The 23,813-nt window shown below is 60.5% G+C and overlaps 1 protein-coding gene across 1 annotated transcript in view; it reads right to left on the minus strand.

The window, feature by feature from the left end:
- The window catches only part of LOC136295794 (uncharacterized), a 34,772-nt gene extending 15,410 nt beyond the window's left edge, over positions 1-19,362 (minus strand). Inside the window, exon 1 of the mRNA XM_066194434.1 lies at positions 17,407-19,362. Coding sequence (XP_066050531.1) covers positions 17,407-19,362 — 1,956 coding nt within the window. The remainder of the gene's footprint in view (positions 1-17,406) is intronic.
- Between the last annotated feature and the right edge of the window lie 4,451 nt (positions 19,363-23,813).

The raw sequence follows: 23,813 nt of genomic DNA on the forward strand, positions 1-23,813 counted from the left end.
ATCGGGAGCCAGGCACTCCTTGCCCTCCTCCCGGTCCCCCAGGGGTGACAGCAGCCAGGCTGGGATGGCAGGGGGCTTTTTTTGTTGTGCCACAACCCTCCACCCTTCCCACTCCCTCCGAGTGCAATCAGGCGCCATCAGTCCCCTGCGGCCACCAGGGCCAGCCGGGGTCCCCAGCGGGGTGGCCGCGGGCAGGTGGCCGGGGCAGGTGGCCCTGCAGGGAGCCGTGTCCCCGGGAGGATGTCACGACATGCTTGTGGTGCGCTCTAGCGTCAGGCGGCATTAATGCATTGCTGGCAGCAGGCACGAGCTGCACAGCTGGACACGGCCGTGGGGACGGACACCTGGACACGGATCCGTGCGGGGACAGGACAGACACCTGGACACACGCACACACATTGGCCAGCGACAGCCACTTTGAGCAGGGGACACGGCCACCAGCTGCACCTCAGCCCAGCTCGGGGGGCTTTGCTGGGCCAATGTCCCACCCTGGGGGGACTGGGGGGCTGATGTCCCACGCTGCGGGGGACAAGCCACGCCAGGCAGGGGCAGATGCTCTGCGGAAGGGAGGGCGAGAGGGGCTCCCCAGGGCTTTCGGGGGCCGGGGAGGCAGCAGCTTCCCGTCTGATTGCTAATTATCCTCGTTATTCCGTGTCAGACACTTTATGAAGCACCGGAGTGATTTGCTCTTTCCCTGTAATTAGGCACGTCGCAATTACCATCTAATTCAAGTTCAAGCTCCGCGTCCTCACGACCTTCCCGGCCTCGACACCATGTCCCTGCTTGTCTCCCCGGGGACCCTCTGGTGTCACCTCTGCCCCGTGTCTGCTTCTCCCGAGAGGAGAGGGGCACCGAGGGGCTGGTGGAGGACAAGGCACACAGCCACAGCCCCCCAGAAATCCACCCAGCTAAATGTGACACCAAAAGCCCCAAGCCACCTTCGGGGACCCCCTCCAGGGGGGTGACAGTCCCCAACACAATGCTCCTGAGCACCCCTGAGCCCCTGGGGATTTTGGGGTAAGCACACAGCCAGGCCCTGTGACACACAGCTCCCAGCCAGCTGTCACTTTGTCCCCTGCAGTGTCATTTTAGATTCCACAGGACATGTTTAACACATCCATGTCACACCCTCGGCTCCCATTCCCAACAGGAATAACAGCACAGAAACAGCAATTTAAATAAAAACCTATAAGGCTTTTTTAGGGGGAGAAAAAAATGGAATATAGAGAGCAGGGTGATTGATCAGCAGCTCAGCGTGGCACTGGGATTCCCTGTCCCCCACCAGGCTCACGGCATTTGCTCCAAGAAAAGCCACATCCCCTCCTGGAGCATCCCAAAAACGCCACCAGTGCCGCAGCCCTGGGCACTGCGCCGTGCCAGGCTCCGGTGGCACCGGAGTCCCTGCAGAGGGATGGCTCCCCCCCCTTTCCTCGCAGCAGCTAATTAATCCTTCTGCTCAGGCAGAGCTCATTAGCGCTGGTGCAGCGCGGGGGCTGCTCCGGCCACCCGGCACAGCCGCCCTTCCCAGCAGAGAGCAAGGTCAGTGCCAGGGGCCAGCGGGCACCGGCTCCGCCTGCACCACGCTTGCCCTGGCCTCTCCTTCCTGGCCCCCTCGGTGCAGGCTGGAGGTGGTTTTTCCAAGCTTACAGCACAGGGGGAAAAAAAATAAATAAAAAAGGAGAAAAAAAAAAAAGAAAAAAAAGGGAAAAAAAAGGGAAAAAAAAAGGGGAGGGAAAGAAAAAGAAAGGGAAAAAAGGGGGGAAAAAAGGGGGGGAAAAGGGGGAAAAAGGGGGAAAAAGGGAAAAAATAAAAGGGAAAAAAAAGGGGGGGAGGGAAGGAAAGAAAAAAAGAAAAAAAAAGGAAAAAGAAAAAAGGAAAAAGAAAAAAGAGTGGTGAGGAGGTGGAGAAAAGCCCCCACCCCGAGCGTGAGCGGGAGGGAGCAGCGGCCAAGGAAAGCAGAGGAGTCAGCCAAGTGCCTCTCTCCGTGGCGGCAGGGCGCGAGTGGGCCGCCCTGCAAATGTTTTGAATTTCCAAAACAGAAGGGAGAAGCCAAGAGCTGCCGAGTTCCCCCACACGGCCAAGAAGGACAAAGGGCATCCCTGTGTGCTGGAGGGGAGGGAGGGAGCCCGGCAGCCCCCCGGGATGTGCCAGGTCGGGGGATGCGGCACGGGGACGCTCCCAGCTCGGCTCTGAGTGCATCCAGGGAGAGGAAATGGTGCTGGGCGAGGGTGGACACTGGCACAGGGCTGGCCCCACACCGGCATGCTGGGTGGCTGTGATGGGATGTGCAGCCACAAGGACAGCCCCCAGCAGAGCCTGGGGTGGTTCAACAAATCAAAAAGCCCCCAGCTCCCTGTCCTGGCACAGCAGGAGCCTCCCAGTTGCCATCCTCCTGGGAACCCACCCGTTTCAAGAGCCAAAAGTGCTGGGAAAGACCCGAAGCCGGCGTGCTAGAGGCTCTGCCTGCTGCAGGAGACGCCGACAGAGATCCAGAAGGAAACCCCAGTGCCCACCCCGGCTGCTGGCAGGGATGTGAGGATGCTGCATGGGTGGTCCAGCCCCTCGGAGTGATCCCACCCTGCAGGGTGATGCTGTGCCCCGAAAAGCAGAGCCCGCCCCATAAGGGATTTGGGGCAGCATCCATGGGAATGCCAGCAGCAGCACAAAGCCCCACGCCAGTGGGGGACCCCACACCCCTCCCTCCCCTGCAGATTATAACCTCACGCGGATTATAATCTTAAATTATTAATCCCCAACAAATCCAAACCCCATCTGCCTAATCCTGCCCCGTTCCCCCCCCCCCCCCCCCCAGCATAAACCCCCTCCCAGAGGGATTGGGGGGGGGAACTGGGGCCGCCTGGATGCCAGCCCTGCTACTGGGAGGGGTGGGAGAAGCCACGGGGGGAGCCCCCCCAGCCACGCAGGGAGACAATATCGGGCCTATGCGGCCCCCTCGCCGCCAGATGTGTGTTAATAAGGCAGCTGCCCCCTAAGCTAATAAGGTCACTTACTGGCTCCAGCAAGACGAGAAAACAAGCAGGGGCTTGGCTGCGGTACAGCCTGACTTGGCACTCGCCGCACGCCGGCTTCCTGAATTCTTGCCGCTTCCAGAACGGCGCAACGGGGTGGAAAAAGCAGAGAGAAACCTCCCTCGCCCCCTCCCAAAAAAAAAAAAGCACCCCCAGCGGCCCACCCGGCCTCCAGCATCCCCCTGGTGCCCCGGTGCTGCCTGCCGCCTGTGCCCTGCTGCCCTCGCCCCACCGCGGGGTTTATTCCTTAGGTTTTCCTCGTGGAAAGGCTGGGAGAAAAGGGGGTGGGGGGGACTCCTGCAGACTTTCCCAGCGCCCCCACCCCGGCCCCGCTCCCTCCCTCGCCTGCCCCCGATCATGGCGCCTACAACTCCCTTTGTTTTAATATTCTAAAGCGAGCCAGATGCCGGCTTTAATCCCCTCAGCTGGGGAGGATTTGCAAACACATTAGGAGGCAGAGCCGGCCCCGGCCCCAGCCCCAGCCCCACGGCGGCACTGCGCCCCATCTGCCGCCTCGGCAAGGGGATCCCGGCCCCTAATTGCCTTCTCATGTCGGGATTAGGAGCTGACAAGGTGTCCGACAACGGGGACACGAGCAGCCCCTGCCACTTGTGGCTGGGGCGCGCCGGGAGGGCCCCTGGGGTTTGCTCCGCAGAGTTTGGGGGGTTTGCCCCTGGTGACACGGTGCCAGGGGGACGGGGGTGGCATGCATGGGCCCTGCAGGGTGGTGGGCGCTCAGGAGAGGGGCAGAGGTTGGGCTGCAGCCCTCCTGAAGACGGGATGATGGATGGTGTGTCTGTCCCAGTGGTGCAACCCCAGCTGCCAGACCAGGGCGTGACCGGCTCTGCCACATCCCTCGTGGGCGTTGGGATATTTGGGGCAAAGCTCTGGGGGTCCTGCCTGCAGCGTGAACAGGGAAAGGGATTTCCATCCCAACCTCCTGCTCTGCCGCTGCCTCCTTCCCCTGGGATTCAGCAAACGAGGCTGAGATTGAACGGGGACCAGCAGGAGGAGCGAGAGGGGTCAGATCCCGCAGGAGCAGCTCCAGGTGTGCATCCCATTTGTCCCACCGCATCCACGCCACCTCCTCGGCATCACAGTCCCGGCTGTCCCAGCACAGGCAGACCCTTCCCGCAGTCAGGAGGGGGAAGTGGCCTCTGCAAAGTCAGGGGAGGCGGCAGCAGAGCCCCAGGAGCTGGAGGGTGACAGGAATGTGATGCTGGAGTGATGTCCCAACCCCACAACATCCTAAAGTTGGGGAAACAGCTGCCACAGGAGATGCCCCATAAACCCCCTCCTCACCCAAGGGTCAGCTCACAGCACACCCTCACAGCTTCCCAAATGCTGGGGGTTCCCTCCAGGCCCCCCCAATCCACGCTGGGCTTTGTGGGGAACCCCAAACAGCTCAAACCCTGCAGGGACCAGGTGCCCCTCCAAGGATCTCCCCTGCCCATCCCAGTGCTGCCTGTGCCCACAGCAGCTCCAGCTTCCCCAAAGAAACAGCTCCAGGAACACAGAATCTTCCTGAGCTATCCCAGACCCCATATTCGCACTGCAAAAGCAGCAGGGCTTCTTTTTGAGGGTGGGTTGGTTTTTTTTTTCCCTTGGTGTGTTGTTTTTTTTTTTAAGACGAGGATCTCCTCCATGACACTTAGCAGCCAGGAGTTCCGAGGGAGCAGAGCTCAGTGCTTTAGAAAGACGCCTCATTTGCCAAGAAATAATCCCAAGGAGAAAAGAAAAAGAAAAAACAAAAAAACAAAAACCTCAAAAAAACACCCAAAAACCCCAGACTCAGAAGATAATTAACTCCACAAAGCAGCGACCCTGAGCAGCTCAAATCTTTGCTGTAACTCCCCAGCCTCTTCTCCGAGGAATTATTTCTTCCTGTCTCCAACACCACGGCACCGGCACTGGAGGCCTGCGGGTTTTATTGGGGTTGTGTGTGTCCCCCAAACCCTGCGGACAGATTTGGCCCCACCCAGGCAAGGTGGGGGGCCCAGCCCCACATGAGACCCCACATCTCCGAGCAGGGCTGCAATGGGATCACTCCCCATCCCTGTGGAGGGACATTGGGATAGGGACACTGAGGATGTGGAGCTCCACTCCTGAGGGGATTGAGGGAGGGGGAATGGGTGCTGCTGGCCCCCAACACCTACCAGCACCCCCTGACAGGGAAGGAGCCGCTTTTCAGGATTCCCCTCGCAGACAAACAGCAGGAAAAGGCAGGACAGACACCCTGGGAGTGCATTTTACCCTGTTCCCTCTTCCACCTTTCAGTCTGGCAGAAGGGATGCTCCACCAGAAGCTGGCCCGAGTGACCCTGGCACCATCACCCCCCCCGCCGCCGGCAGCATCACCCCCTGCCCCTCATCAGGGGAGGGGAACTGGAGAGAGAAGAGCTGAGAAAAAGCAGCGCAGAGCCAGCCCTTCCCGCTGCCGCTCCCCCCGGCATCCCCCTTCCCCTCCTGACCGCAAAAAGCCAACATCTCCCCGCGCCCCTCCAGCCAGGGGATGGGAATGTGGAAGCAATTGCACTTGGCAAGGCAGCAACAGTGAGTCAAAAACAGTTGTTTGGCTTGTCAGCCACCCAGGCCCTGCAGCACTCTTGTTTTCCTTTGCCTGCCTTAACCCCTTCCAACCCCACGCACGGCTCCCGGCAGGACCCAGAGCCCCCAGCCCCGCCCTGGAGAGCAGAGGGGAGCTGGGGAGGAGGCTCCTGGCACAGCCTGGCTTCTCCCGCTCCCAGAAATGGGAGAATGGGCAATTCTCTGGCAGGAAAACCTGCAGGGAGGAGGGTGCACTGAACCTGCCGTGGTGCTGGGAGCTGGCGTGGGGGCACAGGGATGTCCCAAGGCCACCAAGAATGGCCGGTGGTCCTGGGGCATCCCACCCGCTCGTTCCAGGAGATGCAGAGAGCTCCTTGTCCCTGCCACAGAGCATCCCAGGTGCTCCTTGGCAGGCTGAGGGGACATGGCCACGTGTGCAGGGGACCCTGTGCCACCCCGGGGTGGTCGGACCCCCCGGGCAGTGCCAGCCTGGTGGCACTGGGTGATTTAAAGCCCTGAGCACAGCAGGCCCCATCCCATTTACAGCAGTTTAGCACATCCCAGGCCGCTTCCCACCGGCTCTTCCAGCCCCTTCCCTGCTGGCCACATGGCCAGGAACACATCCAGAGCCACCACGGGCTGCAGCAGGGGCTCTGCTCCATGCCCAGGTCACCCCTCACACCCCAAGATGGGGGTCCCACACTGCTGGGACCCCAACTCATCCAGGCTGCCACCAAGCCGGGGCAGGGTAGGGGGACACCAGGATCCATCCACCCCTTCCCCACCATGGAGGGGCAGCCATGGGGGTCAGGGTGGGGGTCAGGGTATCCCTCTGGGCATCCAGCCAGGTCCCAGAGCTCACCACTCTCCCCAGACTGATCCCAGAGAAGAGAGGCGTGAGGAGAGAGGCCAAGGATGGGGGTTCTCCCTCTCTGCACTGGGGACAACCCCCCACTGCACCCCTCCAGCACCAGGGAACCAGGGCCAGGGGACGGCTGGGGAAGAGTTAAACCCTCTGGAGCGCATGGAAGGGGAGGAAAAGCGGAGGGCAAGGCTGAGCCCGCCGGGAGAGACAAAGCGAGATGCAGGAGCCAAGAGATGAAGGCGAGGATGTGATAAGAGGGGGAGCGGGGTGTGTGCGCTGGAGCGAGGGAAGGGGAGGAGGAGGAGGAGAGGTGGGTGATGACCAAAGTCATTGAACATTTTTTGGCACGCCTACCCCCGAGTATCCTGGCCGTTGGCCCAGCTCGGAGCTGAACTTAAACAAACTCCTGTTGCAGCCATCTGCTTGATTTTAAAATAAATCAAACAATCTGTTGAGCCGTGGGTGATCAAATTTCCATCTGTGCGGACGCCTGCTCGCCTCCTCGGAGCCTCCGCTTGCCTCTACCAGCCAAACACTCCTGGCAGCATGTGGCCTCCCTAATTCCTCCAGGAAAGGGAGAAACCGGACCTCCCCCTGCACCCCGGCCCCCTCCCGGCCCTTCCCCGCCACCCTCCTAACTCAAACCAAGCGCTATTTTTACAGCCACCCACCAAACAGAAACCCGGGGCTGAACGGGAGGAAAACGGGGCTGCAGGGGAAGATCCCGGGAGGGACTGAGCTGCTCCCTTGCTGCCCACGCTGGGGGGGGATTCCTCATCCTGTCTCCATCCATCCCACGGCTCTGAGGGAATGGGAAGGGAAAGGGCAGCAGCTGCTGGCCCCGGCGGTGGAGGCTGCGGTGCAGAGGCCAGAAATAGCAGCTGTGAGGGCCAGCGCTGTGTGGCCGTCCCCAGGACAGGGACACCGGCACACTGTCACCTCCAGGCGCCTGAGGGTGCCAAGCTCGCAGCCACCCTCCCCAGGCAGCCTGCTGGCCCCCTCAGGTCCACCCAAAATCATCTCATCCCGAGGGTTTCCCCTCTCCTCTGGGAGCAGGGAACCCAAGGGGGGGCAGCACCACTTTTGTTTTGTCCCAAGCTCCCCAAAGCGTGAAAAGAGAGGTGACATCTCCCTCCTCCACTGTCTCTTTGTGACCTGCAACACCCCTGCTCGCCTGGGGGAACAGCACCCGTGATATCCACGGCCCCAAAGCCCCTCTTAGGGGTCAGTCTCTTGTCTGTCAGTCCTTCCCGAGCCAAGGACAAACCCCTGCTGGCATCACCCCGAGGTCACCATCCTTCCCCGGAGCCCTTCCTTCCACTCCGAGCAGAGGGCACCGGGCACGGGGCCAGCGCAGCCAGAACTAGGGCAGCAAGGGGTGGGGAAAAAAACACAGCAAAAGGACTAAAGGATGAGCAAAGAGGGAGGAAATGGTTGTGAATGAAGCAGAAGGAGCAGGGATGGGTAAAGGTTGGAGCCCGATTCGGGCTCACCAGACCCCAGCAGCTCCGGTGGGGAAGGTCAGGGTGAGAGCACAGACTGTCTGTGCATGGGGAAGGGAGGAAGGACGCCACAACAGGATTTATTCCTCCTTCAGGGCTTCACTTATTGGGGTGACGCTTCCTGAGGGTCCCCATGGCGTGGTGGAAAGCAGCAGCAAGGAGAAGGAGGTGCCCAGCACCCACCAGAGCCCTGCCAGGAGCCCGAGCCAGCGGCTGCAGAACAAACCTCACCCGTGTGGGATATTGCCAAGCCGAGAGCTGTCCTGGCCAGCCCAGGGCCAGCCTGGCCAAGCCACTCGCCGCTGGAAAGAACAGGGAACAGGGAGCAGGGTGGCCCCCACCCTGCTGCAGCCTCAAATGCTTCCCCAGTGCCAGCTTTTGGGAGGGGTTGTGCGGCCCCAAGCGCACAGCATGCAGCACCCGGGCTCCAGGATGCAGGATCAGCATGAGAACGGGGAGATCAGCGAGGGGAAAAAAAAGAACCAAAACAACCCTGGAATGAGTGATACAGCAGCTTGGGTGATCCCAGTGCCACAAGAGAACAGCCCCTCAGGAGAAAATCTGCTCCTGGGGATCCACATCCCTGAGCTCAGGCGGTGGCTGAGATGGGGAGGTCCCTCCAAATGCTCCTTGTGGAGTGAAATCCAAGCAGAGCCCTGACAGGATGCACAGCGGGGAGCAGGTTACACAGCACAAGCAATAGCGGGGAGGGGAGAAAAAAAAACAAACAAAGAACAACAACAACAAAAAAACACCACCAAGCCCCTTTTTGGAAGAGGAAAAGGCTGACAGGACCTGGCTGAGAAGCAGGAGAAAGCCCAGATTTCCCAGTTACTGTGCAGATGTTCTGGACTGAAAACAGAAGACGGCAGGAGCGAATTCATCTCCCCCTCCAGAGACGCCGCAGCCGGAGCATCTGGACTCTGTCTGCAGGCAGCAGAGCCGGCTCCCCCCGCTCCCTGGGAGCCCCGCACCGGGGCCAGCAGTGACAGCCCAACCCTGTCCCCACACCGGGTTGACCTTGGCACCGCTGCCTCCAGGGAAAACTGAAAGGCCTTGTCTTTGCAGTGTTTTCACTCCGGGGTAACTCCTGCCGCCTGCTCCGAGAGCCGGGGGGGAGCAGTGGGGAGAAGATGTGGCTGGTTTAGCAGTGAGGACAAGGAGGAGAGCAGGAGACACCATATATATATATATATATATATATATATATATATATATATGCACAAATACACACTTATTCCTGGCCAGGAGAATAACTGGAATCATCAGCACTTGATGATCACTCGATGTAAAGCTTCACGGCCAAACGAAGCCAGCCCCTTTCCAGAAACATGCTGGAAGCAGCTGGAAGACGATGGTGGCAATTTGCTGCGTGCCCCACGCCCTCAGCTGTCTGTGTGTCCCTCCCTCCCCGGTCTGTCTGTCAGTCCCACCAAGGCTGCGAAACACTGAGCGAGAACCACATGTCCTGGCTGTCACCAAAATGTTCCCGGCTCCAAGGTCCCTCCCTGGTGTCCCCAGGGACAGAGGTTGCTGCCGGTGGCCCCTCAGATCCATCAGATGACACACTCGCCATTTCCATTTCCGAGGAGGGGCAAAGCTGGGGGAGGACAGTTAAAACCATTTTGGAGGGTCAGCTGGGAAAACTCCCCCCGCACGGAGTTGTGGCAGAGTCTGGGCTGTACCGTGGGAGGCAAATCCTGCAGGGATGGGCACCCGCAACAGGAATCCCCAGCTCCCAAACAGCAGGTGCTGAGGACACACTGGGTGACAGCGTGCCAGGACACAGCCTCGAGGGGGTCACAGAGGAGGAGCAGTCCAGGCTGCTGCCCTTTGGCCAGGGAAGGCAGCTGTCCATCCCAAACCAAGGGGGGGATGCCCCTGGCTGCAGGCTGGCCACCACCCCTCTCCCATCAGGACCTTCCCTCTCATCCCAGTTGGGTCTCAGCCTCGATTCAGCTCTAAAGTGGAAGACAGAACCTCACTGGCAGACAGCAAACCAGGCCCCGCAAGCCCTCCTACCCTCTTCACATCCCTCATGGGGAGTGCCAGCACCCTCCCCATTCATTCCTGGCCAAAACCAGCCCCAAACCCCAGCTGCTCACCCCTGCCAGGACCTGGGTTTGCCAGGATACCAGGGCAGGCAATGCCAGAAGCCGGTGGGAAGAGGCAGCACTGGGGCACACATGGCAATTTCCTGAGTTCGTGTGCCCGGGGTTATGGAATAACCCTCAGTAAATCCTGAAGCAGGACCCCGTGCCACAAGGAACAGCCCGTCCAGGACCGGGGCTCGGGTACGGCCACCAAAACACAGCGTGCTGGGAGTTCTCTGGATGGAGGAAGCTCCTAGACCTGTACCACCATAGCACAGACACCCCAGCCCCGTTCTGGGACGGGATGGGATGGGATGTGAGGCAGCCCAGGGCAGCCACAGGGCTCTCTCTGCCCCGGTACAGGTCACGGCACGCTCGGCACAGGCACCTCTCCGGCAGGTTGGAGAGGGAAAGCCGGGGCAGCTGCTGCTCCAAGCGCGCCAGCTCCGTGGGTAAACAGATGACTTCAGCCTCCCGAGAGCTACTAAAGCCCGGCAGCACTTGTGCTAACGTGGAAAGGGGGAGGAAAAAGAAGGAAACTGAAGAGGGAGAAGCAGCGTCATACCCATGCCAGGCTGCAAAGCGCACCCAGGTAACGTCACCCTTCTCCCAGGCCCAGCCAAAAATCCACCCTGGAGCCATCCCCTCCATCCCTGCCCTGCTACTGAAGATCCAGCATGGAAAAGGAGCCACACAGCAGCCAGAGCAGCTGCACGGGGCTGTTTATCCAGCCATGGCACAGCTCACATGTGCCGGGAAGAGGCTACAGCAGCTGCTCACCCAGCACTGGGAGTAAATTACAACCTGCCCGCAGCAGCCTGGGCTGGGCACCCTCCACACGGCCTGGGGAAGGGAAGCAGGCTGGGATAGCCGGGAGCCATGCCTTTGGCACAGGAGCAGCCCCGCAGTCCCCGCAGCGCGGCTGGCACGTGGCGCTCTGCGGCACCACCAGCAGCCAAGGCACGCCCGAGGCACCGCTGCCACCCGCCTTGGCGGTGGGGACACGGGGCTGTCACGGCCCTGGGACGGGGCCCGGGGGAATCGTGCTGCTGGAAAGGCTCCCGCCGCCAGCTGCTCCCAGCAGAAGAGAGCCCGGCGTGGCTGGGAGGCTGCCACGGCCAGCCGGGCTCCTGCCCCGGCTCCCAGGGATGCTCCCACCTCATCATCCCCCTGGATGTGCCTCCAAGTCCCCACCCCTCAGTCCCCAAGGAGGGCAGTGTCCCCCTGGCACACCAGAGGGAACATTGCCATGTTATCTCCTCCAGGCCAGGATGGCATCGTGTGGCACAGGCCTTTTGCTGCAGGGAGGAACATCTGGCCAGATGCTGCCCAGCAGCACAGGATTGTCTCCAAAAAAAAGGAGCCAAAGGTGCCACCAGGGAGCAAACAGAGCCCTCTCCACCCCAAAAACCAGCATGGGAGTGGGTCCAGGGCACCTACTGCAGCACGAGAGGAGTAAGCAGGCTCCCGGCACAGCAGCTGTGCCCCAAAACCTGCTCGGGAGATGGAGACAGCTCCTTGCCGCCCAAGGACAGTGACAGAGCTGTCAGGACAGGACTCAGCTGGTATCCTGAGGGCTGAAAAGCCAACTCCTGCCGTTCCTGATGTACTTGGATAAGCAGGCACCCACGCTGCTGTGCAGGGAAGTCCCTCCTCGCTGGGAAGCAGCCAAGGAGCATCCCAGGCTGCCCTCTGCGACTGAGCTTCCCGGATGGCTGAGAAAAGCCAAATGTCTGGACAAAACATCTGTCCGGCCACAGCAGCCAGAGCCTTGTCCCGTCACCCCATCTCCCGACTTGGCTGCGACTCCAGGGGATGCTCCAGCAGTTGCAAAAGCATTTTCAGTGCACGGGGTGAGAGTGGAGCCGGTCCCTCTCCCCAGGGCGCCCACAGGGGGTATTTCGGGGGGTGCAGCGCAGTGTCAGACCAGCATTTTCGGCAGGTGCCCGCCCAAGCTGCCAGTCCCGCAGCGCTACTGCTGTTGGGAAAGGCACAGGGAGAATGCAAAGAGCAGGGAGGGCAGGGTGAAAAATAAAAATATAGCAGCCAGCTGGTGAGCTGTGGAGTCAGCACAAGGTCTGCAGGACGCGGCGCTGGCAGCGGCGCGGGAGCCCTGGAATTTCGGACAGCTGGTCCAGCAAGGGCAAAGACCCGGTGCTGCTCCCCACAGCGTGGCTGAAGGACAAACACCCCCAGCTGGAAACCCCGCGGGGACAAGCCGCCACCCCAGGGGGTGACTCTGACAACAGGCTGAGTGGAGGGTGAGGATGAGGAGGGACAGCCAGGTGCGAGTTCCCACCGAGCGAAGCAGCCCTGACCTCGGCAGCAGGAGAAAACACATTTTCCCCGTGTTGTTTCTTTGTTTGCCATCTGGGAACAGGATCCCCGGGGAGGCCGTGCCCCGAGACATGAAGTCATATCATGATTATATTGCCACCTCCGCGCCGGGATTGAGATCTCACCCGAAAATGCCAGCCCGGCTCGGTGCTCCCTGCAGCAGCTGCTTTGCTGAATTGAGGCCTCACTAAAAACAACTTCACATGCTGCAAACTGAGCAGGTTTGTCCCAACGAAGTTGTATTAAATTGGCCTGATTTTGCTCTGAATCTGCTGGAATTCGTGACGGCAAAAACTGCCACAAGCGCAGGTAGAACCAGCAAAACCAACCCAAGCTGGAAGCCAAAATATTGAGACGAGTAAGGCCAGCTCTGCTCCTTATTTAAGGGATGAGGAGAAGCCAAATGCAGCCTGTGCCACCCCGCTGGAGCCCACACATGATGTCTGGGCTGGGGACACAGAGGTGCCATCAGCTGGGCCGAAAAAGCACCACCACCCAAAACACTGCCAGTGGCCAGAAGGTTTTTGATTTCCTTCAAAATCCATGAAAGATGCAAAGAAGGCAGAGGTGCCTGGGGCTGTTCCTACACGGATCTCTTAACTCTCATGCTGCAGTGCACCCAAATATCCCATAATTTGGCCTGGTGCAATGCAGGAGGAGGGCTCGGGCATCACTCCCCGCCTTCTGGGTTTGCTTTTCTGGCATCCAGGAGCTTTGGCTGCTGCTCAGCATCAGTGGGACAAGGTTTAGCAGAGAACACAAGAACTCTTTGATTTTTGCCCAAAACCCTTTTCGAAAAGCCAAAAGGAAAGTACCCACCAACAGCTGTCAGCTCGACGCAGTGATTTGGAAATGCAGCCATGACCTTTGGAGCTGGGAACCTGCAGAAGGGGCCAAACCTCCAGCTGAGCCAACAGCACTGCTGGCAATTAGTAAATACAGTGAACTCAGCCCCCGGGGCCCGACTGCGCACCGCCCCACACAGCCAGCTCCAGGTGTGCTCTGAAAACTGGGAATGGGGCATGGAAAACACCATGTGATTCCCAGAAACCGGCCCGAGGACAAGGCTGGGAGAGGCAGTGGGATCCAGCTGCTCCCGAGGAGCACGATGCCAACACCTCCACACAGCACCACGCGGCACCAAAGGAAACTGAACACAGAACCACAGATTTGTTTAGGTTGGAAAAGCCCTCCAAGATCATCAAGTCCAACCGTTCCCCCAGCACTGCCAAGGCCAGCAGTGACCATGTCCCCAAGTGCCACACCTTTTAGATTCCTCAAGGAATGGTGGCTCCACCACTGTCCTGGGCAGCTGTGCCAGAGCTTGATGACCCTTTCAGTGGAGAAATTGTCCTTAAAATCCACCCTGAGCCTCCCCTGGCCCAGCCTGAGGCCGTTCCCTCTCCTCCTGTCCCTGTTCCCTGGGAGCACAGCCCGAGCCCCCTGGCTGTCCCCTCCTGTCAGGGAGTTGTGCAGAGCCACAGGGTCCCCCCAGAGCCTCCTTTGCTCCAGGCTGAGCCCCTTTCCCAGCTCCCTCAGCCTCTCCTGGTGCTTCAGCCCCTTCCCCAGCTCTGCTGCCCCAATGCTGAGCCCTGGGGACACCACTGGTGACCAGCCACCAACTGGATGTGTCCCCATTCCTGGCCACTCTCCAGGCACAGACAGTTTTTTACCCAAGGAACAGCAACCCATCCAAGCCATGAGCAGCCAGTTTCTCCAGGGAAATGCTGTGGGAAACGCTGTCAAAGCCTTCATTAAAGTCCACACAGACAACATCCAGAGCCTTCCCTCACCCACTGAGTGGGTCACCTTGTCACAGGACATCAGGTGACAAGGACCTGCCATTCATGAACCCGTGTGGGCTGGGACAACCTGATCCCTTGGTTGTCCTGAACAGCTGTGCTTGAGTTATTGGTAGGATTTGAGAGCTTTCCAGACACCTGGAAGTATTTCTAAAAAGTTGTATTTAAGGGGAACAAAACCCAGAAAACCTCAAGAGGAGTCACTTTTACAGGTACGGAAGTGCAGAGAGAGCAGTGGAAGGTGGAGATGGGAAGAGCTGGAAGACAGGGGAAGCTTTTCCCGTTGAACACAGGACACTGAGAACGCCAGACAGGCTGAGGACAAGCAGGCCTTGAGCCGGGAATGCATCACTTCACCCCTGTGGAGAGGGCTGGAGAGCCTGGGGGTGACTTGAGAAGGCACAGCCAGCCAGGAACAAGTCACTGTCACCCCTGGGAAACAACCAAATCTGGGCATTTTGTAGTTTATTCAAAGCCATCGCTCCCAACAGCAGCTGCACGAGGAACTGGCTCCTCCTGGGACTGATCCACATCCCAGTGGGATGCACAGGCAATTTATCCAGATCAGCAGGAGATATCCCACCTGGATACCCCAAATTCAGAGCCCTGCACCAATAACTGCATTGATCTTCACAGCTACCCCTTGTAAAGGGAAAGGAAGCCCATATTCACGGTGTGCATCTGGGGACCAAGGGTGACAAGCCAAAGGATGCCCAAGCCAGATGCCTTTTCTACACCCAGCACTGCCGTTTTTTCTTGGAGGGGAGACCCCAAACCCTCCCCATGCCTGCCAACCACAGCAGGGCTCTGCAGAGCTCACCTCCAGGAGATCCTCCTGCAGCAGGGAGAACTTCAGGCACCACCACACCTCCACAGAGCATCGCTTGTTCCACTGCTCCCCACCACCAAACCGGCAGCAGAGGCACCACGCATCCAAAATGTCAGTGGCTCCTCCCTCCTGGCAAGCCTCAGACATGGGGGTCCCTCATCAGCACCTCCACACTGTCACAGAGAGGACCTCAGCCCCACCCTGCTCTTGCTGCCCTGCTAAAAGAGGGAGATGTGGGGATTTCTGGTGGCTTTTGGGGTATTGACCTCAAGCTTTGAGCCATTTGTGTCAACCATGTGCGGGCAGGACGGCAGCAAACCACAGCTGCGTGCAGGGGGGTGTGAAAAAGCAAGTGCAGTCCAAAAATGAAGTTGCAGAGCTGAAAGGAGAACTGGGGAGATGGTTTTAGCTGCTCAGGCTCGTTCCCTCCAGCCTGGTCCCATCAGAACGGGGATCTGGGCGTCGCACAAGAGTGAAAGGCTCATCTGGGGTGACTTTCAGCAGCAAGCGTGGCTGAACAAGGGTACAGCTAAATTAACCAAGTGCCCTACCCAAGCTTGAAGCTGTGTTTTAAATAACCTTGACATCTGTGAGGTCTTAGTCTGCTGGAAAGCATGTGGAGACAGGGAGAGAAAATGCACCAGGACCTTCTGGCCAGCCAGGGTCCCCACCAGGACATGGCAGAGCCAGCCCACCACGTCCCCAGGCAGCCCTGCTGTGCTTCCTGCCACTCAGCCCCTTGCAGCAGCCCCTTAATTTGCTCCGCCCCTTAATTTGCTCATTAGCAAACCCAAAGAGGAGGAACTCAATAGTGTCCCTGGGATCGGGGGGGGGGGGGGGGGGGGGGTCCCTAAGGAACCCCACGGGAAGCACCCAGAGCATTCCATCCCTGCTGGAACAGAAGTGCTGTTCATTATGTCCCCATCAGGTGGCCTGGGGACACCAAGGGGGGGCAGAGGCGTGACAAACCAGCTGGAGACATGCAGGTGATGCCCCTCTCACAGCTGGGCCCTGCTGGGGCACTGCAGCATCACCCCTGGATCAGCACCATGGGTTCCTCACCTGACTCCCGAGTCCTCCACAGCCACCAGCACCTTGCAAATGCCACCAGACCCGTGACCCCATGGGCATCACAACCCACCCAGCAACCGTGAAAATAAAGCAGCTGCGTCCACAGATGACCCAAAATTATGTCAGGACCATCCAGCTCAGGCCGACAGAACCTGGGGGAAACCCCCCCAACAGCAACAGCTTCCAGAGGATTCCCAGCACCGGTGCCAACCCAACCTCCCGTGCCATCCTGGCACCCTCCAGGTGAATGCAGCTCCTGCCTGGTGGCTTTCCAAGCAGTGTCCCCCTCCAGGTTCAGGAGCCAGCACAGCTGAAGGGGAAATTATACTTGTAAGCAGCCAAGGGAGAGCGACGGGAGAGAAAAGGAGCGCTGTCTTGGAAGGACTGGTTTACATTTCTAAAGAAAATGCCAGTGCCTCCGAGAGCTGCAGGGTTCTGGCTATGGATGGAGCTGAAAGGCTTTGAAAGTGACCTCGGGGATTTGGGGTGTTGGCATTTGACAGAGGCCAGCCTGGGGCCTGGTTTGGTGATACAGAGCGGTGGCTCTGCAGAGCTCCCACAAGCTGGAAATTTGAGGGTAAGAAGCTGTTATTTCCCCATGCCACGAGAAAGACAAGCTTGGCAGGAATAAACTTTTGCTCTGCCATGTGCTTTTGAGGTGATGCCCCCAAAGCAAGCTGTGTAACCCCAGGGGGAGCCACAGAAAGGAGCAACAGGGGAATCCGGCAGCACCTGGGCCATGACACCCTGCAGGGTTGCAGGGCTTTTGGGGAGCCCTCACTGCAGGATAACCAGAGCAGCAGGGGTGGGGGGCACCCAGCCCTGTGCTCGCCCATCCACTGTGGGAAGAACTGGGGTTTCTCCAAGGGAAATCCCTTCATTAAGGCACCTTGTAAAACTGGGGATAAGTTGGGAAGTTTCCTACAGAGCTCATGAGCTCCTTCCAGCTTCCCAAGGATGCTCCCTCGGAGGGCAGGCCTCCCACCCCTCTGGCACCTCTGAGCACTCTTGATGACAAGCAGGACAGGATTGGGATTTCCTCTGTCCTGGCTCCCACCTCCCTCATGAGAAGCTGCCAACAACACGGACACTTCTGGAACAGGACAAGTCTTGGCTCTTCCCACCTCCTGGAAGGACTTTTATCTGTTCGTTCACAGCTTGACAGCTCCAAAAGCTCATTGCTAAAGGCACCCCGTCCATTAGCACACACCCCCAGGAACCAGACCCAAAAAAGAAGAGCATCCATCTATGTCACCGCTCCAAACTCCTCCTGGATTCCAGAGGTGGGCAGCGCTGGGAAAGGAGGGATGAGGTCCGGGCCAGCTGCCTTACCTTGGGGAGGAGAGACGAGGGTGCCACTGCCAGCAGCTCTGGCGGGGTCATGCTCCTGCCAGCCAGCACCACGGCCCCGCACTCGGCACAGGCACCGATGGTCAGCTGCTTCCCGTCGTCCACCAGCAGGCTGTTGGCCACGCGCAGGGTGTAGAGGAAGACGGGGAGCCTGGCCACCTGCACGGCTTTTAATCCAAGGCATCTCTTCTTCTCCTGCCGGCAGAAGAAGCAGACGAAGGTCTCCACTTTGTACTGCCGGGACCAGGCGCTGCTGGGGTGGTGGGAGTTCCTGCCCTCGTGCTGCAGCCACTGTCCCAGCAGGTCGTGGTAGCACAGGATGCAGGTGGCCACCAGCCCGGTGGAGTCGGCCGGCCTGGCCCGCGGGGCGGGCGGGTAGACCGTCAAGAAGGGGAAAAAGGGCTCCTTCTCCCCAAATCGCCCCGGGGGGTTGACGTTGAGCTGAAACTCTTTGCCGGCTCCCAGCTCGGCCCCGCAGATGTAGCAGACAGAGGTGGGGCCGGGCTTGATGACAGCCGGGTGGCCGGCGAGGTCACCGGCGGAGAAGACCTGGTGGTACCTCCCCAGGAAACTCTGCACGGAGGAGATGAGCTCCTCGTTGTGACAGGCCCTGTACATGGCCCACAGGTCCTGCAGCACCCCGAAGCACTTGCGGCAGCTGCTGACCTCCCAGTGCTTGTTCAGCCCCTTGGCGCCGGGCGGGCAGGGCAGGAGGCTGAGGAAGGGGAAATGCATGGTGCTCTTCGCGTTGCCGTTAGTGATTCTGGCCGCCACCGGCCTCGCCTCCTTGCCGCACTCCTCGCCGCAGAGGTAGCAAGCCTCGGGCACGGGCGGGATGCCCGTCCCGTCCTCCTTCATCCCTCGGCGGCCCTTGGCGGGCATGGCCCCGGCGCTGAGGGGCACCACGTAGAGCCGCTGCAGCACGGGCACGTTGGCCAGCTCGAAGCTCTGCCACTGCTGCATGAGGGAGGCGAAGCAGCAGGGACACACCAGGGTGCTGCCGGTGGGGGACAGCGGCTGGGCTCCCGGCGGGGGGCTGTGCAGCCACAGGAACGGGAAGAAAGGTCCCGGCGACGTCTTCTCCTGCTTCTGCACGTGGACGCGGTGCTGGGCGCCGGGTGCCAAGGGGCTGCCGCAGATGTAGCAGGCGGTGCCCGGTGCCCAAGCGGGCCGCTCGCTGCCTTCCTCCTCCTCCTCCTCCTCGCTGGTGATGTTGATCTCGCTGTCCGAGGAGCAGCAGGGGGGCCCCCGCTCGCTCCCCGTCGCCGGGGGGGCCCGCGCCGCGCCGCCCGCCCCCTCGGGCTCCGAGAGGGGCTCGGCGTCGGAGAGCTCGGAGAGCTCGGAGCCGGCTGCCGGCCCTTCCTCCTCCTCCTCCTCCTCTTCCTCCTCCTCCTCCTCCTCCGGGTGGCCGGCGGCGCGGCGCGGCGGCGCGGCGGGGTCCCAGCCCGTGGCCCCCCGCCGCAGCCCGGCTCCCCCCGCCGCCGCCGCCGCCTCGCACTGATGGGGCCGCTTGAGCCAGTACATGCGCTTCTCCACCGGCGTGCGGCTGCGCTCGAAGGAGTCCCACTGCTCGCCCAGGAAGCAGCGGCAGACAGCGCAGACCAGGGCGCAGCCCTCCGCCGAGACGGCGCGGGCGCCGGGCGCCGGCTCCTGGTGCTGCAGGAAGGGGAAGAAGGGCCGGTGGTCGCGGGGGGGTCGCACTTGAAGCTTGAGCTCTTTGCCGCGGCTGATGCCGCCGCCGCAGATGAAGCAGCAGAGCGGGGGCGCCGGGGGTTGCGCTGCCCCGGGGCCGCCCCCCCCCGCCGCCGCCGCCGCCGCCGCCGCCGCCGCCGCCGCCGCCTCTCCGGCCGCCAGCGCGGCCATCAGCCGCTGCTTGCGGGAGAGCGGCGCCGCCGCTGCCCCCGGCCCCGCCGCCGCCCCCGGCCCCGCCGCGCTCATCGCCGCCCCCGGCTCATCCCGCGGCTCCGCCGGACACGCAGGCTCGGGGGGCGGGTTTGCCGAGCGCTCCCCCCCCACCCCTCCGCCCGCCTCCTCCCGCCGGGGGAAGGCAGCGAGAAAGGAAAGGAAAAAAAAATTATAATAAAACAACGGCAACAACCCAAAAAATTTAAAAAAAAAAAACAGGCTCCCAACGGCAACAAAATATCCACGAGCAGCAACAAAAATAAACCCGGGATAAAAGTTCGGTGCGAAAGTTTGGGTCCCGCCGGCGGCGCGGAGGAAGGGCGGCTGCCGGCCGCCTCCCGGCCCCGGCGCCCCCGGCCCGGCTCCTCCCCGGCCCCCCCGCCACGACCTGCCCGCCCGGGGGGGCCCGGAGGGAGGAACGAGCCGCTGCCACCCCCCGCCCGCCCGCCGCCAGCCCGGCGCGGAGCGCAGCGGCCGGACCCCACGGGGGGGAGGGACGTGGGGATTTACAAAGCCGCCCCCCGAAGGGGTTTGATGACCGGCCCCACGCGGGGCGGCCCCACGCGCTGTCCCCTCCGCCCCCGTCACCAGTGTCCCACCCGCCACCCCCTGACCACACCACGGCGCTTTGTGCGGCTCCCACTCCGTGCAAAGGCACCGTGTCCCTCTTCACGCCGGCAGGACGGATCCCACCGAAAGCGCCGGCCCTTTCCTGCCCTTTCCAGCCATTAACTCGGTGTCCCGACCATCCCTCCCCGGTAATTTATTTCCCGTTTTAAAACTACTGCCGCTGTTCCAATTCAATACCAGATTCTATTTCCCGCTCGGTCCTAAAATGCTGCATCGCTTTTGCCACTCACTGGTAAATAGCTGATGTGTTCCCAGCCGGAGCTGGCGGCGTTTCAGCGGCGCATGCAATAATCCCGGTATATCCTTACCTGCCTCGCAGCCCGCGATAAGATTTAGTGCTTGGAAAGCACTTTGCTGTCCTTGGACAATAGGCACCGCGGAAGCTCAAACTGTACCCACGGCCAGCCTCAATTAAACCTGACTGATTAACCACCCAAGCGGCTCGTCAGCATGCCCACCGGCTCGGCACGGCTCTGCCGATTAAATAAATACATTAGGAGCTGGAAGGGGGATTTTTTTTTTTCACACTGTCATTTTAGGAGGAAGCCTGCTCCCGGCAGTGCTGTGGAGTTTGAGTTCACGGCAAGTCGCTGCAGTATCTCAGGTGCTGTCCTTGCAAATCTCCCTGAGCTCGGAGGGTGCAGAATGAAACCCGAAGAGGCAAGGTCAGTGGTTGGATAGGACACAGGGACAGAGGGACAGCAGGGTGAAAGCCTGAGCCACGTGCCAGCACACCCAGATGATGCACAGAAGCCACATTGTCCCTCGCTCCTCGTCACTCCTCGGGGCACCCCGTCTGGGTCCCCCTTGGACTGACCAACCCTTCGTGTCACCTCCCACCCGGGCTGCGGGTGACAGCGTCCGGCGCTCCCCAGCAACTGGCCCCGAGATCAAACAGATTGTGTGACATCAGCTGGAGCGCGGGCAGGGGCAGGAGGGCTCTTCAGGGACCCGGATCCAGTTTCCACGCAGATGGCTCCGGTAGTAAAGGAGCAGGGGGTGGGAGGCAACACACAAAGCAGGAATACGATACCTCGGGAGAACTGGCTCCACGGGGCTTTTTCAGGGGTTTCCAGAAGACAGCAGGGCCTCGTTATATTTTATTTATTTATAGGGCTGATGTGGTGGCTGCTCTATGCGCCGAGGGCAGCGGGAACGCCGCGCGTCGGGGTGGACATGACTCAGACGCTCTTTGAAGACCCACACGGTGTCTCGGTGTCACCCCTTTTCCCGGATGGAAAGGGGCCACTGGGCCGGATGGGATCTCTGACCCCAGGCGGCAGCACCGGATCTGGGAATGCCCAGCTGGAGCTCCCCCGGGAGCTGCGGCCACCAGCTCAGCCCACCCTTCGAGCGCGGCCGACAGATGCTCTCCCGCCTGCTCCGCAGATGGGCGAGAAAACAACACGCCGTATTCAAAGTCCGCGGCTCAGCGGGGCCAAACCCCCTTCCCCACCCTGCCCTAAACACCAACCCTCTGTGCCCCTCTCCACAGGCACCACGAGCCCCCGGTTCCCCTGTTCCCCCCGCACCCCGCCGGGACACGGCCTCGGAGCAGCTTCCCGGGCCTTGGCTGCGCCCGGACAGAGCAGCTCATTTATCATCCTGTGCCGCCCCGGCCCTGCGGTTGCTGTTTGCAACAGAGAAGCTGGGAGGGAGAGAAAATTTCTCAAGTCGGCCTCGGTAAGAACTGAAAACATATGCCCTGGCGGCAAACGCGTCCCCCGGGGCGCGCGGGGATCAAGGCGAGCCTAGCGCAGGATTTTCCACCGTGGCTCCCGCCGGCGCGCAGCCCCTCCTGCCAGAGCTGGCCTTCCACAGCCACCCCGGGCCCGCGGGTGCTGACAGCCCCAAGCCTGCTGACGGTCTGCTCCCCCGAGCCCAGCACTGTGAGGGGTGCAGGGTGGGGTGGCTCCTTACCGACTCTGGGTGGCTGATATCCTGCTGGACCTTGCTGGCTGTGGGGGCAGAGCTGTCCCCTTGCTCAAAGATGAGCCCCGGGGACAAATGTCCCTTATAAGGTAGGGGACAGGGCCTGTCCTGCACCAGGACTCAGCACCAGCTGTGTGAGGTGCTGTACAGGCAGCTGTGATCAGCCTTGTGGGGCAGGAGGGGCTCCCCCAGGTTGTACAGGGCAGGGATTCAGGATGGATGCATGAGCAGCCCACAGGGTGCTGGGTCCATCCCTATCCCCATCCTTATCCCCATTCCTGTCCCCATCCTCATTTCCATCCCCATTCCTGCCTCAGCTCCTCCATCCATCCCCACTGCCAGCCCCAACCTTATCTTTTATCTCATTGCCATCCCCATTCCTGTTTCCGTTCCTGTGCCTGTCCCTATTGCCATCCTTATCCTGATACCCCTTTCTTTTTCCACTTCTGTCCCATCTCATCCTTATCCTCCCCCTCGTTCCCATCCTTATCTGCATCCCCGTTTCTATCCCTATCTCCCTCCCCATCCTCATCCTTATCCCCATCCCATCCCCATCTCTGTCCCTATCCCAGTTCCTGTCCCAGTCCCCTTTACCCTTGGGGCCCTGAAGGACAGGGCCCAGCAGCACCCATTCCCTGGCACCCCGAGAAGCAGGCACGTGCTGCAGATCCCACATCCCTGGGAGCGGGAGGTTAATATGGAAATTACCAACTGCTTATTCCTTCCAGCTGTTGCTGTGAGTCATCAAGTGCCTTAAAGAGCATTTCAAACAACACAGTGCCTTCGAGACAGCGTGACTGCTGCCCCAGCCACCCCCTCTGGATAATCCTCGGCATGGCCTGGTGTTTGAAAACGGAATATTTCTCCAAGGAGGCAATTCCCAGTTCTGCTGGGGAGGCAGAACAGCCGCTGCCTCCACGGCGCCTGTCCAGGCTCCCACCATGGGCTCCTGGCATCCTGCTGGAGAGCAAAGCCAGGCAGGGAAGGGCACTGGGAAGGGCAGCCCAGCCCTGTCATCGTCCCTGCTCAAAATCCAGCAGGGAGATCTAAATGCCACCACGTGCCAGCGTGGGTGACAATCCCCTTGCTGTGCCACCTGGGGAAACTGAGGCACGGGGCAGCCAGTCTGAGCTCCACAGTGGAGCCTGGAGTGAAGGTGGCAGAGTGGCTGCCACGGGACGCTGGGACACTGGCCTGGGGTTCAGAGACCTTGAACTCTGCACTCAACAGCTGTATTTGTCTCGGCAAGCTTTTACTTCCTTTTTTTTTTTTTTTTTTTTAATACAAAAGGCTGATCTCTGCACTCAGTTGGTGCTGATTTTTCAGATGGGAGAGATAGGGCTGGTTCGTGGAAGTAGTCAGGATATATCCCTTATCTGCTGCTTCAAATTTTCTTTGAACTTCTGGACTGACTTCATCGATTTTTTTTTTTTCTCGGGAAAAGCCCAGGCAGTTTTTCCTCCTGCTTGCAAACTTGTTTTCCCCCAGTCCTTCGCATGGCTCTGCAGGTGAGTCAAGGATGCTCCCGGCCAAGATCCCAGCTGGTGCGAGCAGGAACATCTGCCTCTGCACAGCAGGGCGCCTGGAATCAAAGAATAATGACCCAAGGAAAGCTGCGCACAGGTGACAGGGAGCTGTGACACAAGTGGAGGGGAAGGGGACACCCTGTCCTGGAATCACAGCTGCAGACTGAGCGAGGATGCAGGGAAGGAGGGAAGGATGGTCACCACCAAACAGGAAGGAGGAAGGTGACTCTGGGGAGAGGAGGGGACCACTGACTGCCACCACAGCTCTGTGGGGACACTCTGAGCCTCTCTGCTCCACAGGGCACTTCCAGAAAGGCTGCAGTATAGAAACTTCTGCTCCTGTGACAGCCAGAGGACAAAGCCATGTGGGGACACCTTCAGTGCCTGGCACGGTGG

The sequence above is a fragment of the Chamaea fasciata genome, unplaced genomic scaffold, assembly GCF_029207755.1.
Source record: "Chamaea fasciata isolate MVZ Bird 193981 ecotype frontalis unplaced genomic scaffold, bChaFas1.0.hap1 SCAF_12, whole genome shotgun sequence".
Classification (NCBI taxonomy): domain Eukaryota; kingdom Metazoa; phylum Chordata; class Aves; order Passeriformes; family Sylviidae; genus Chamaea; species Chamaea fasciata.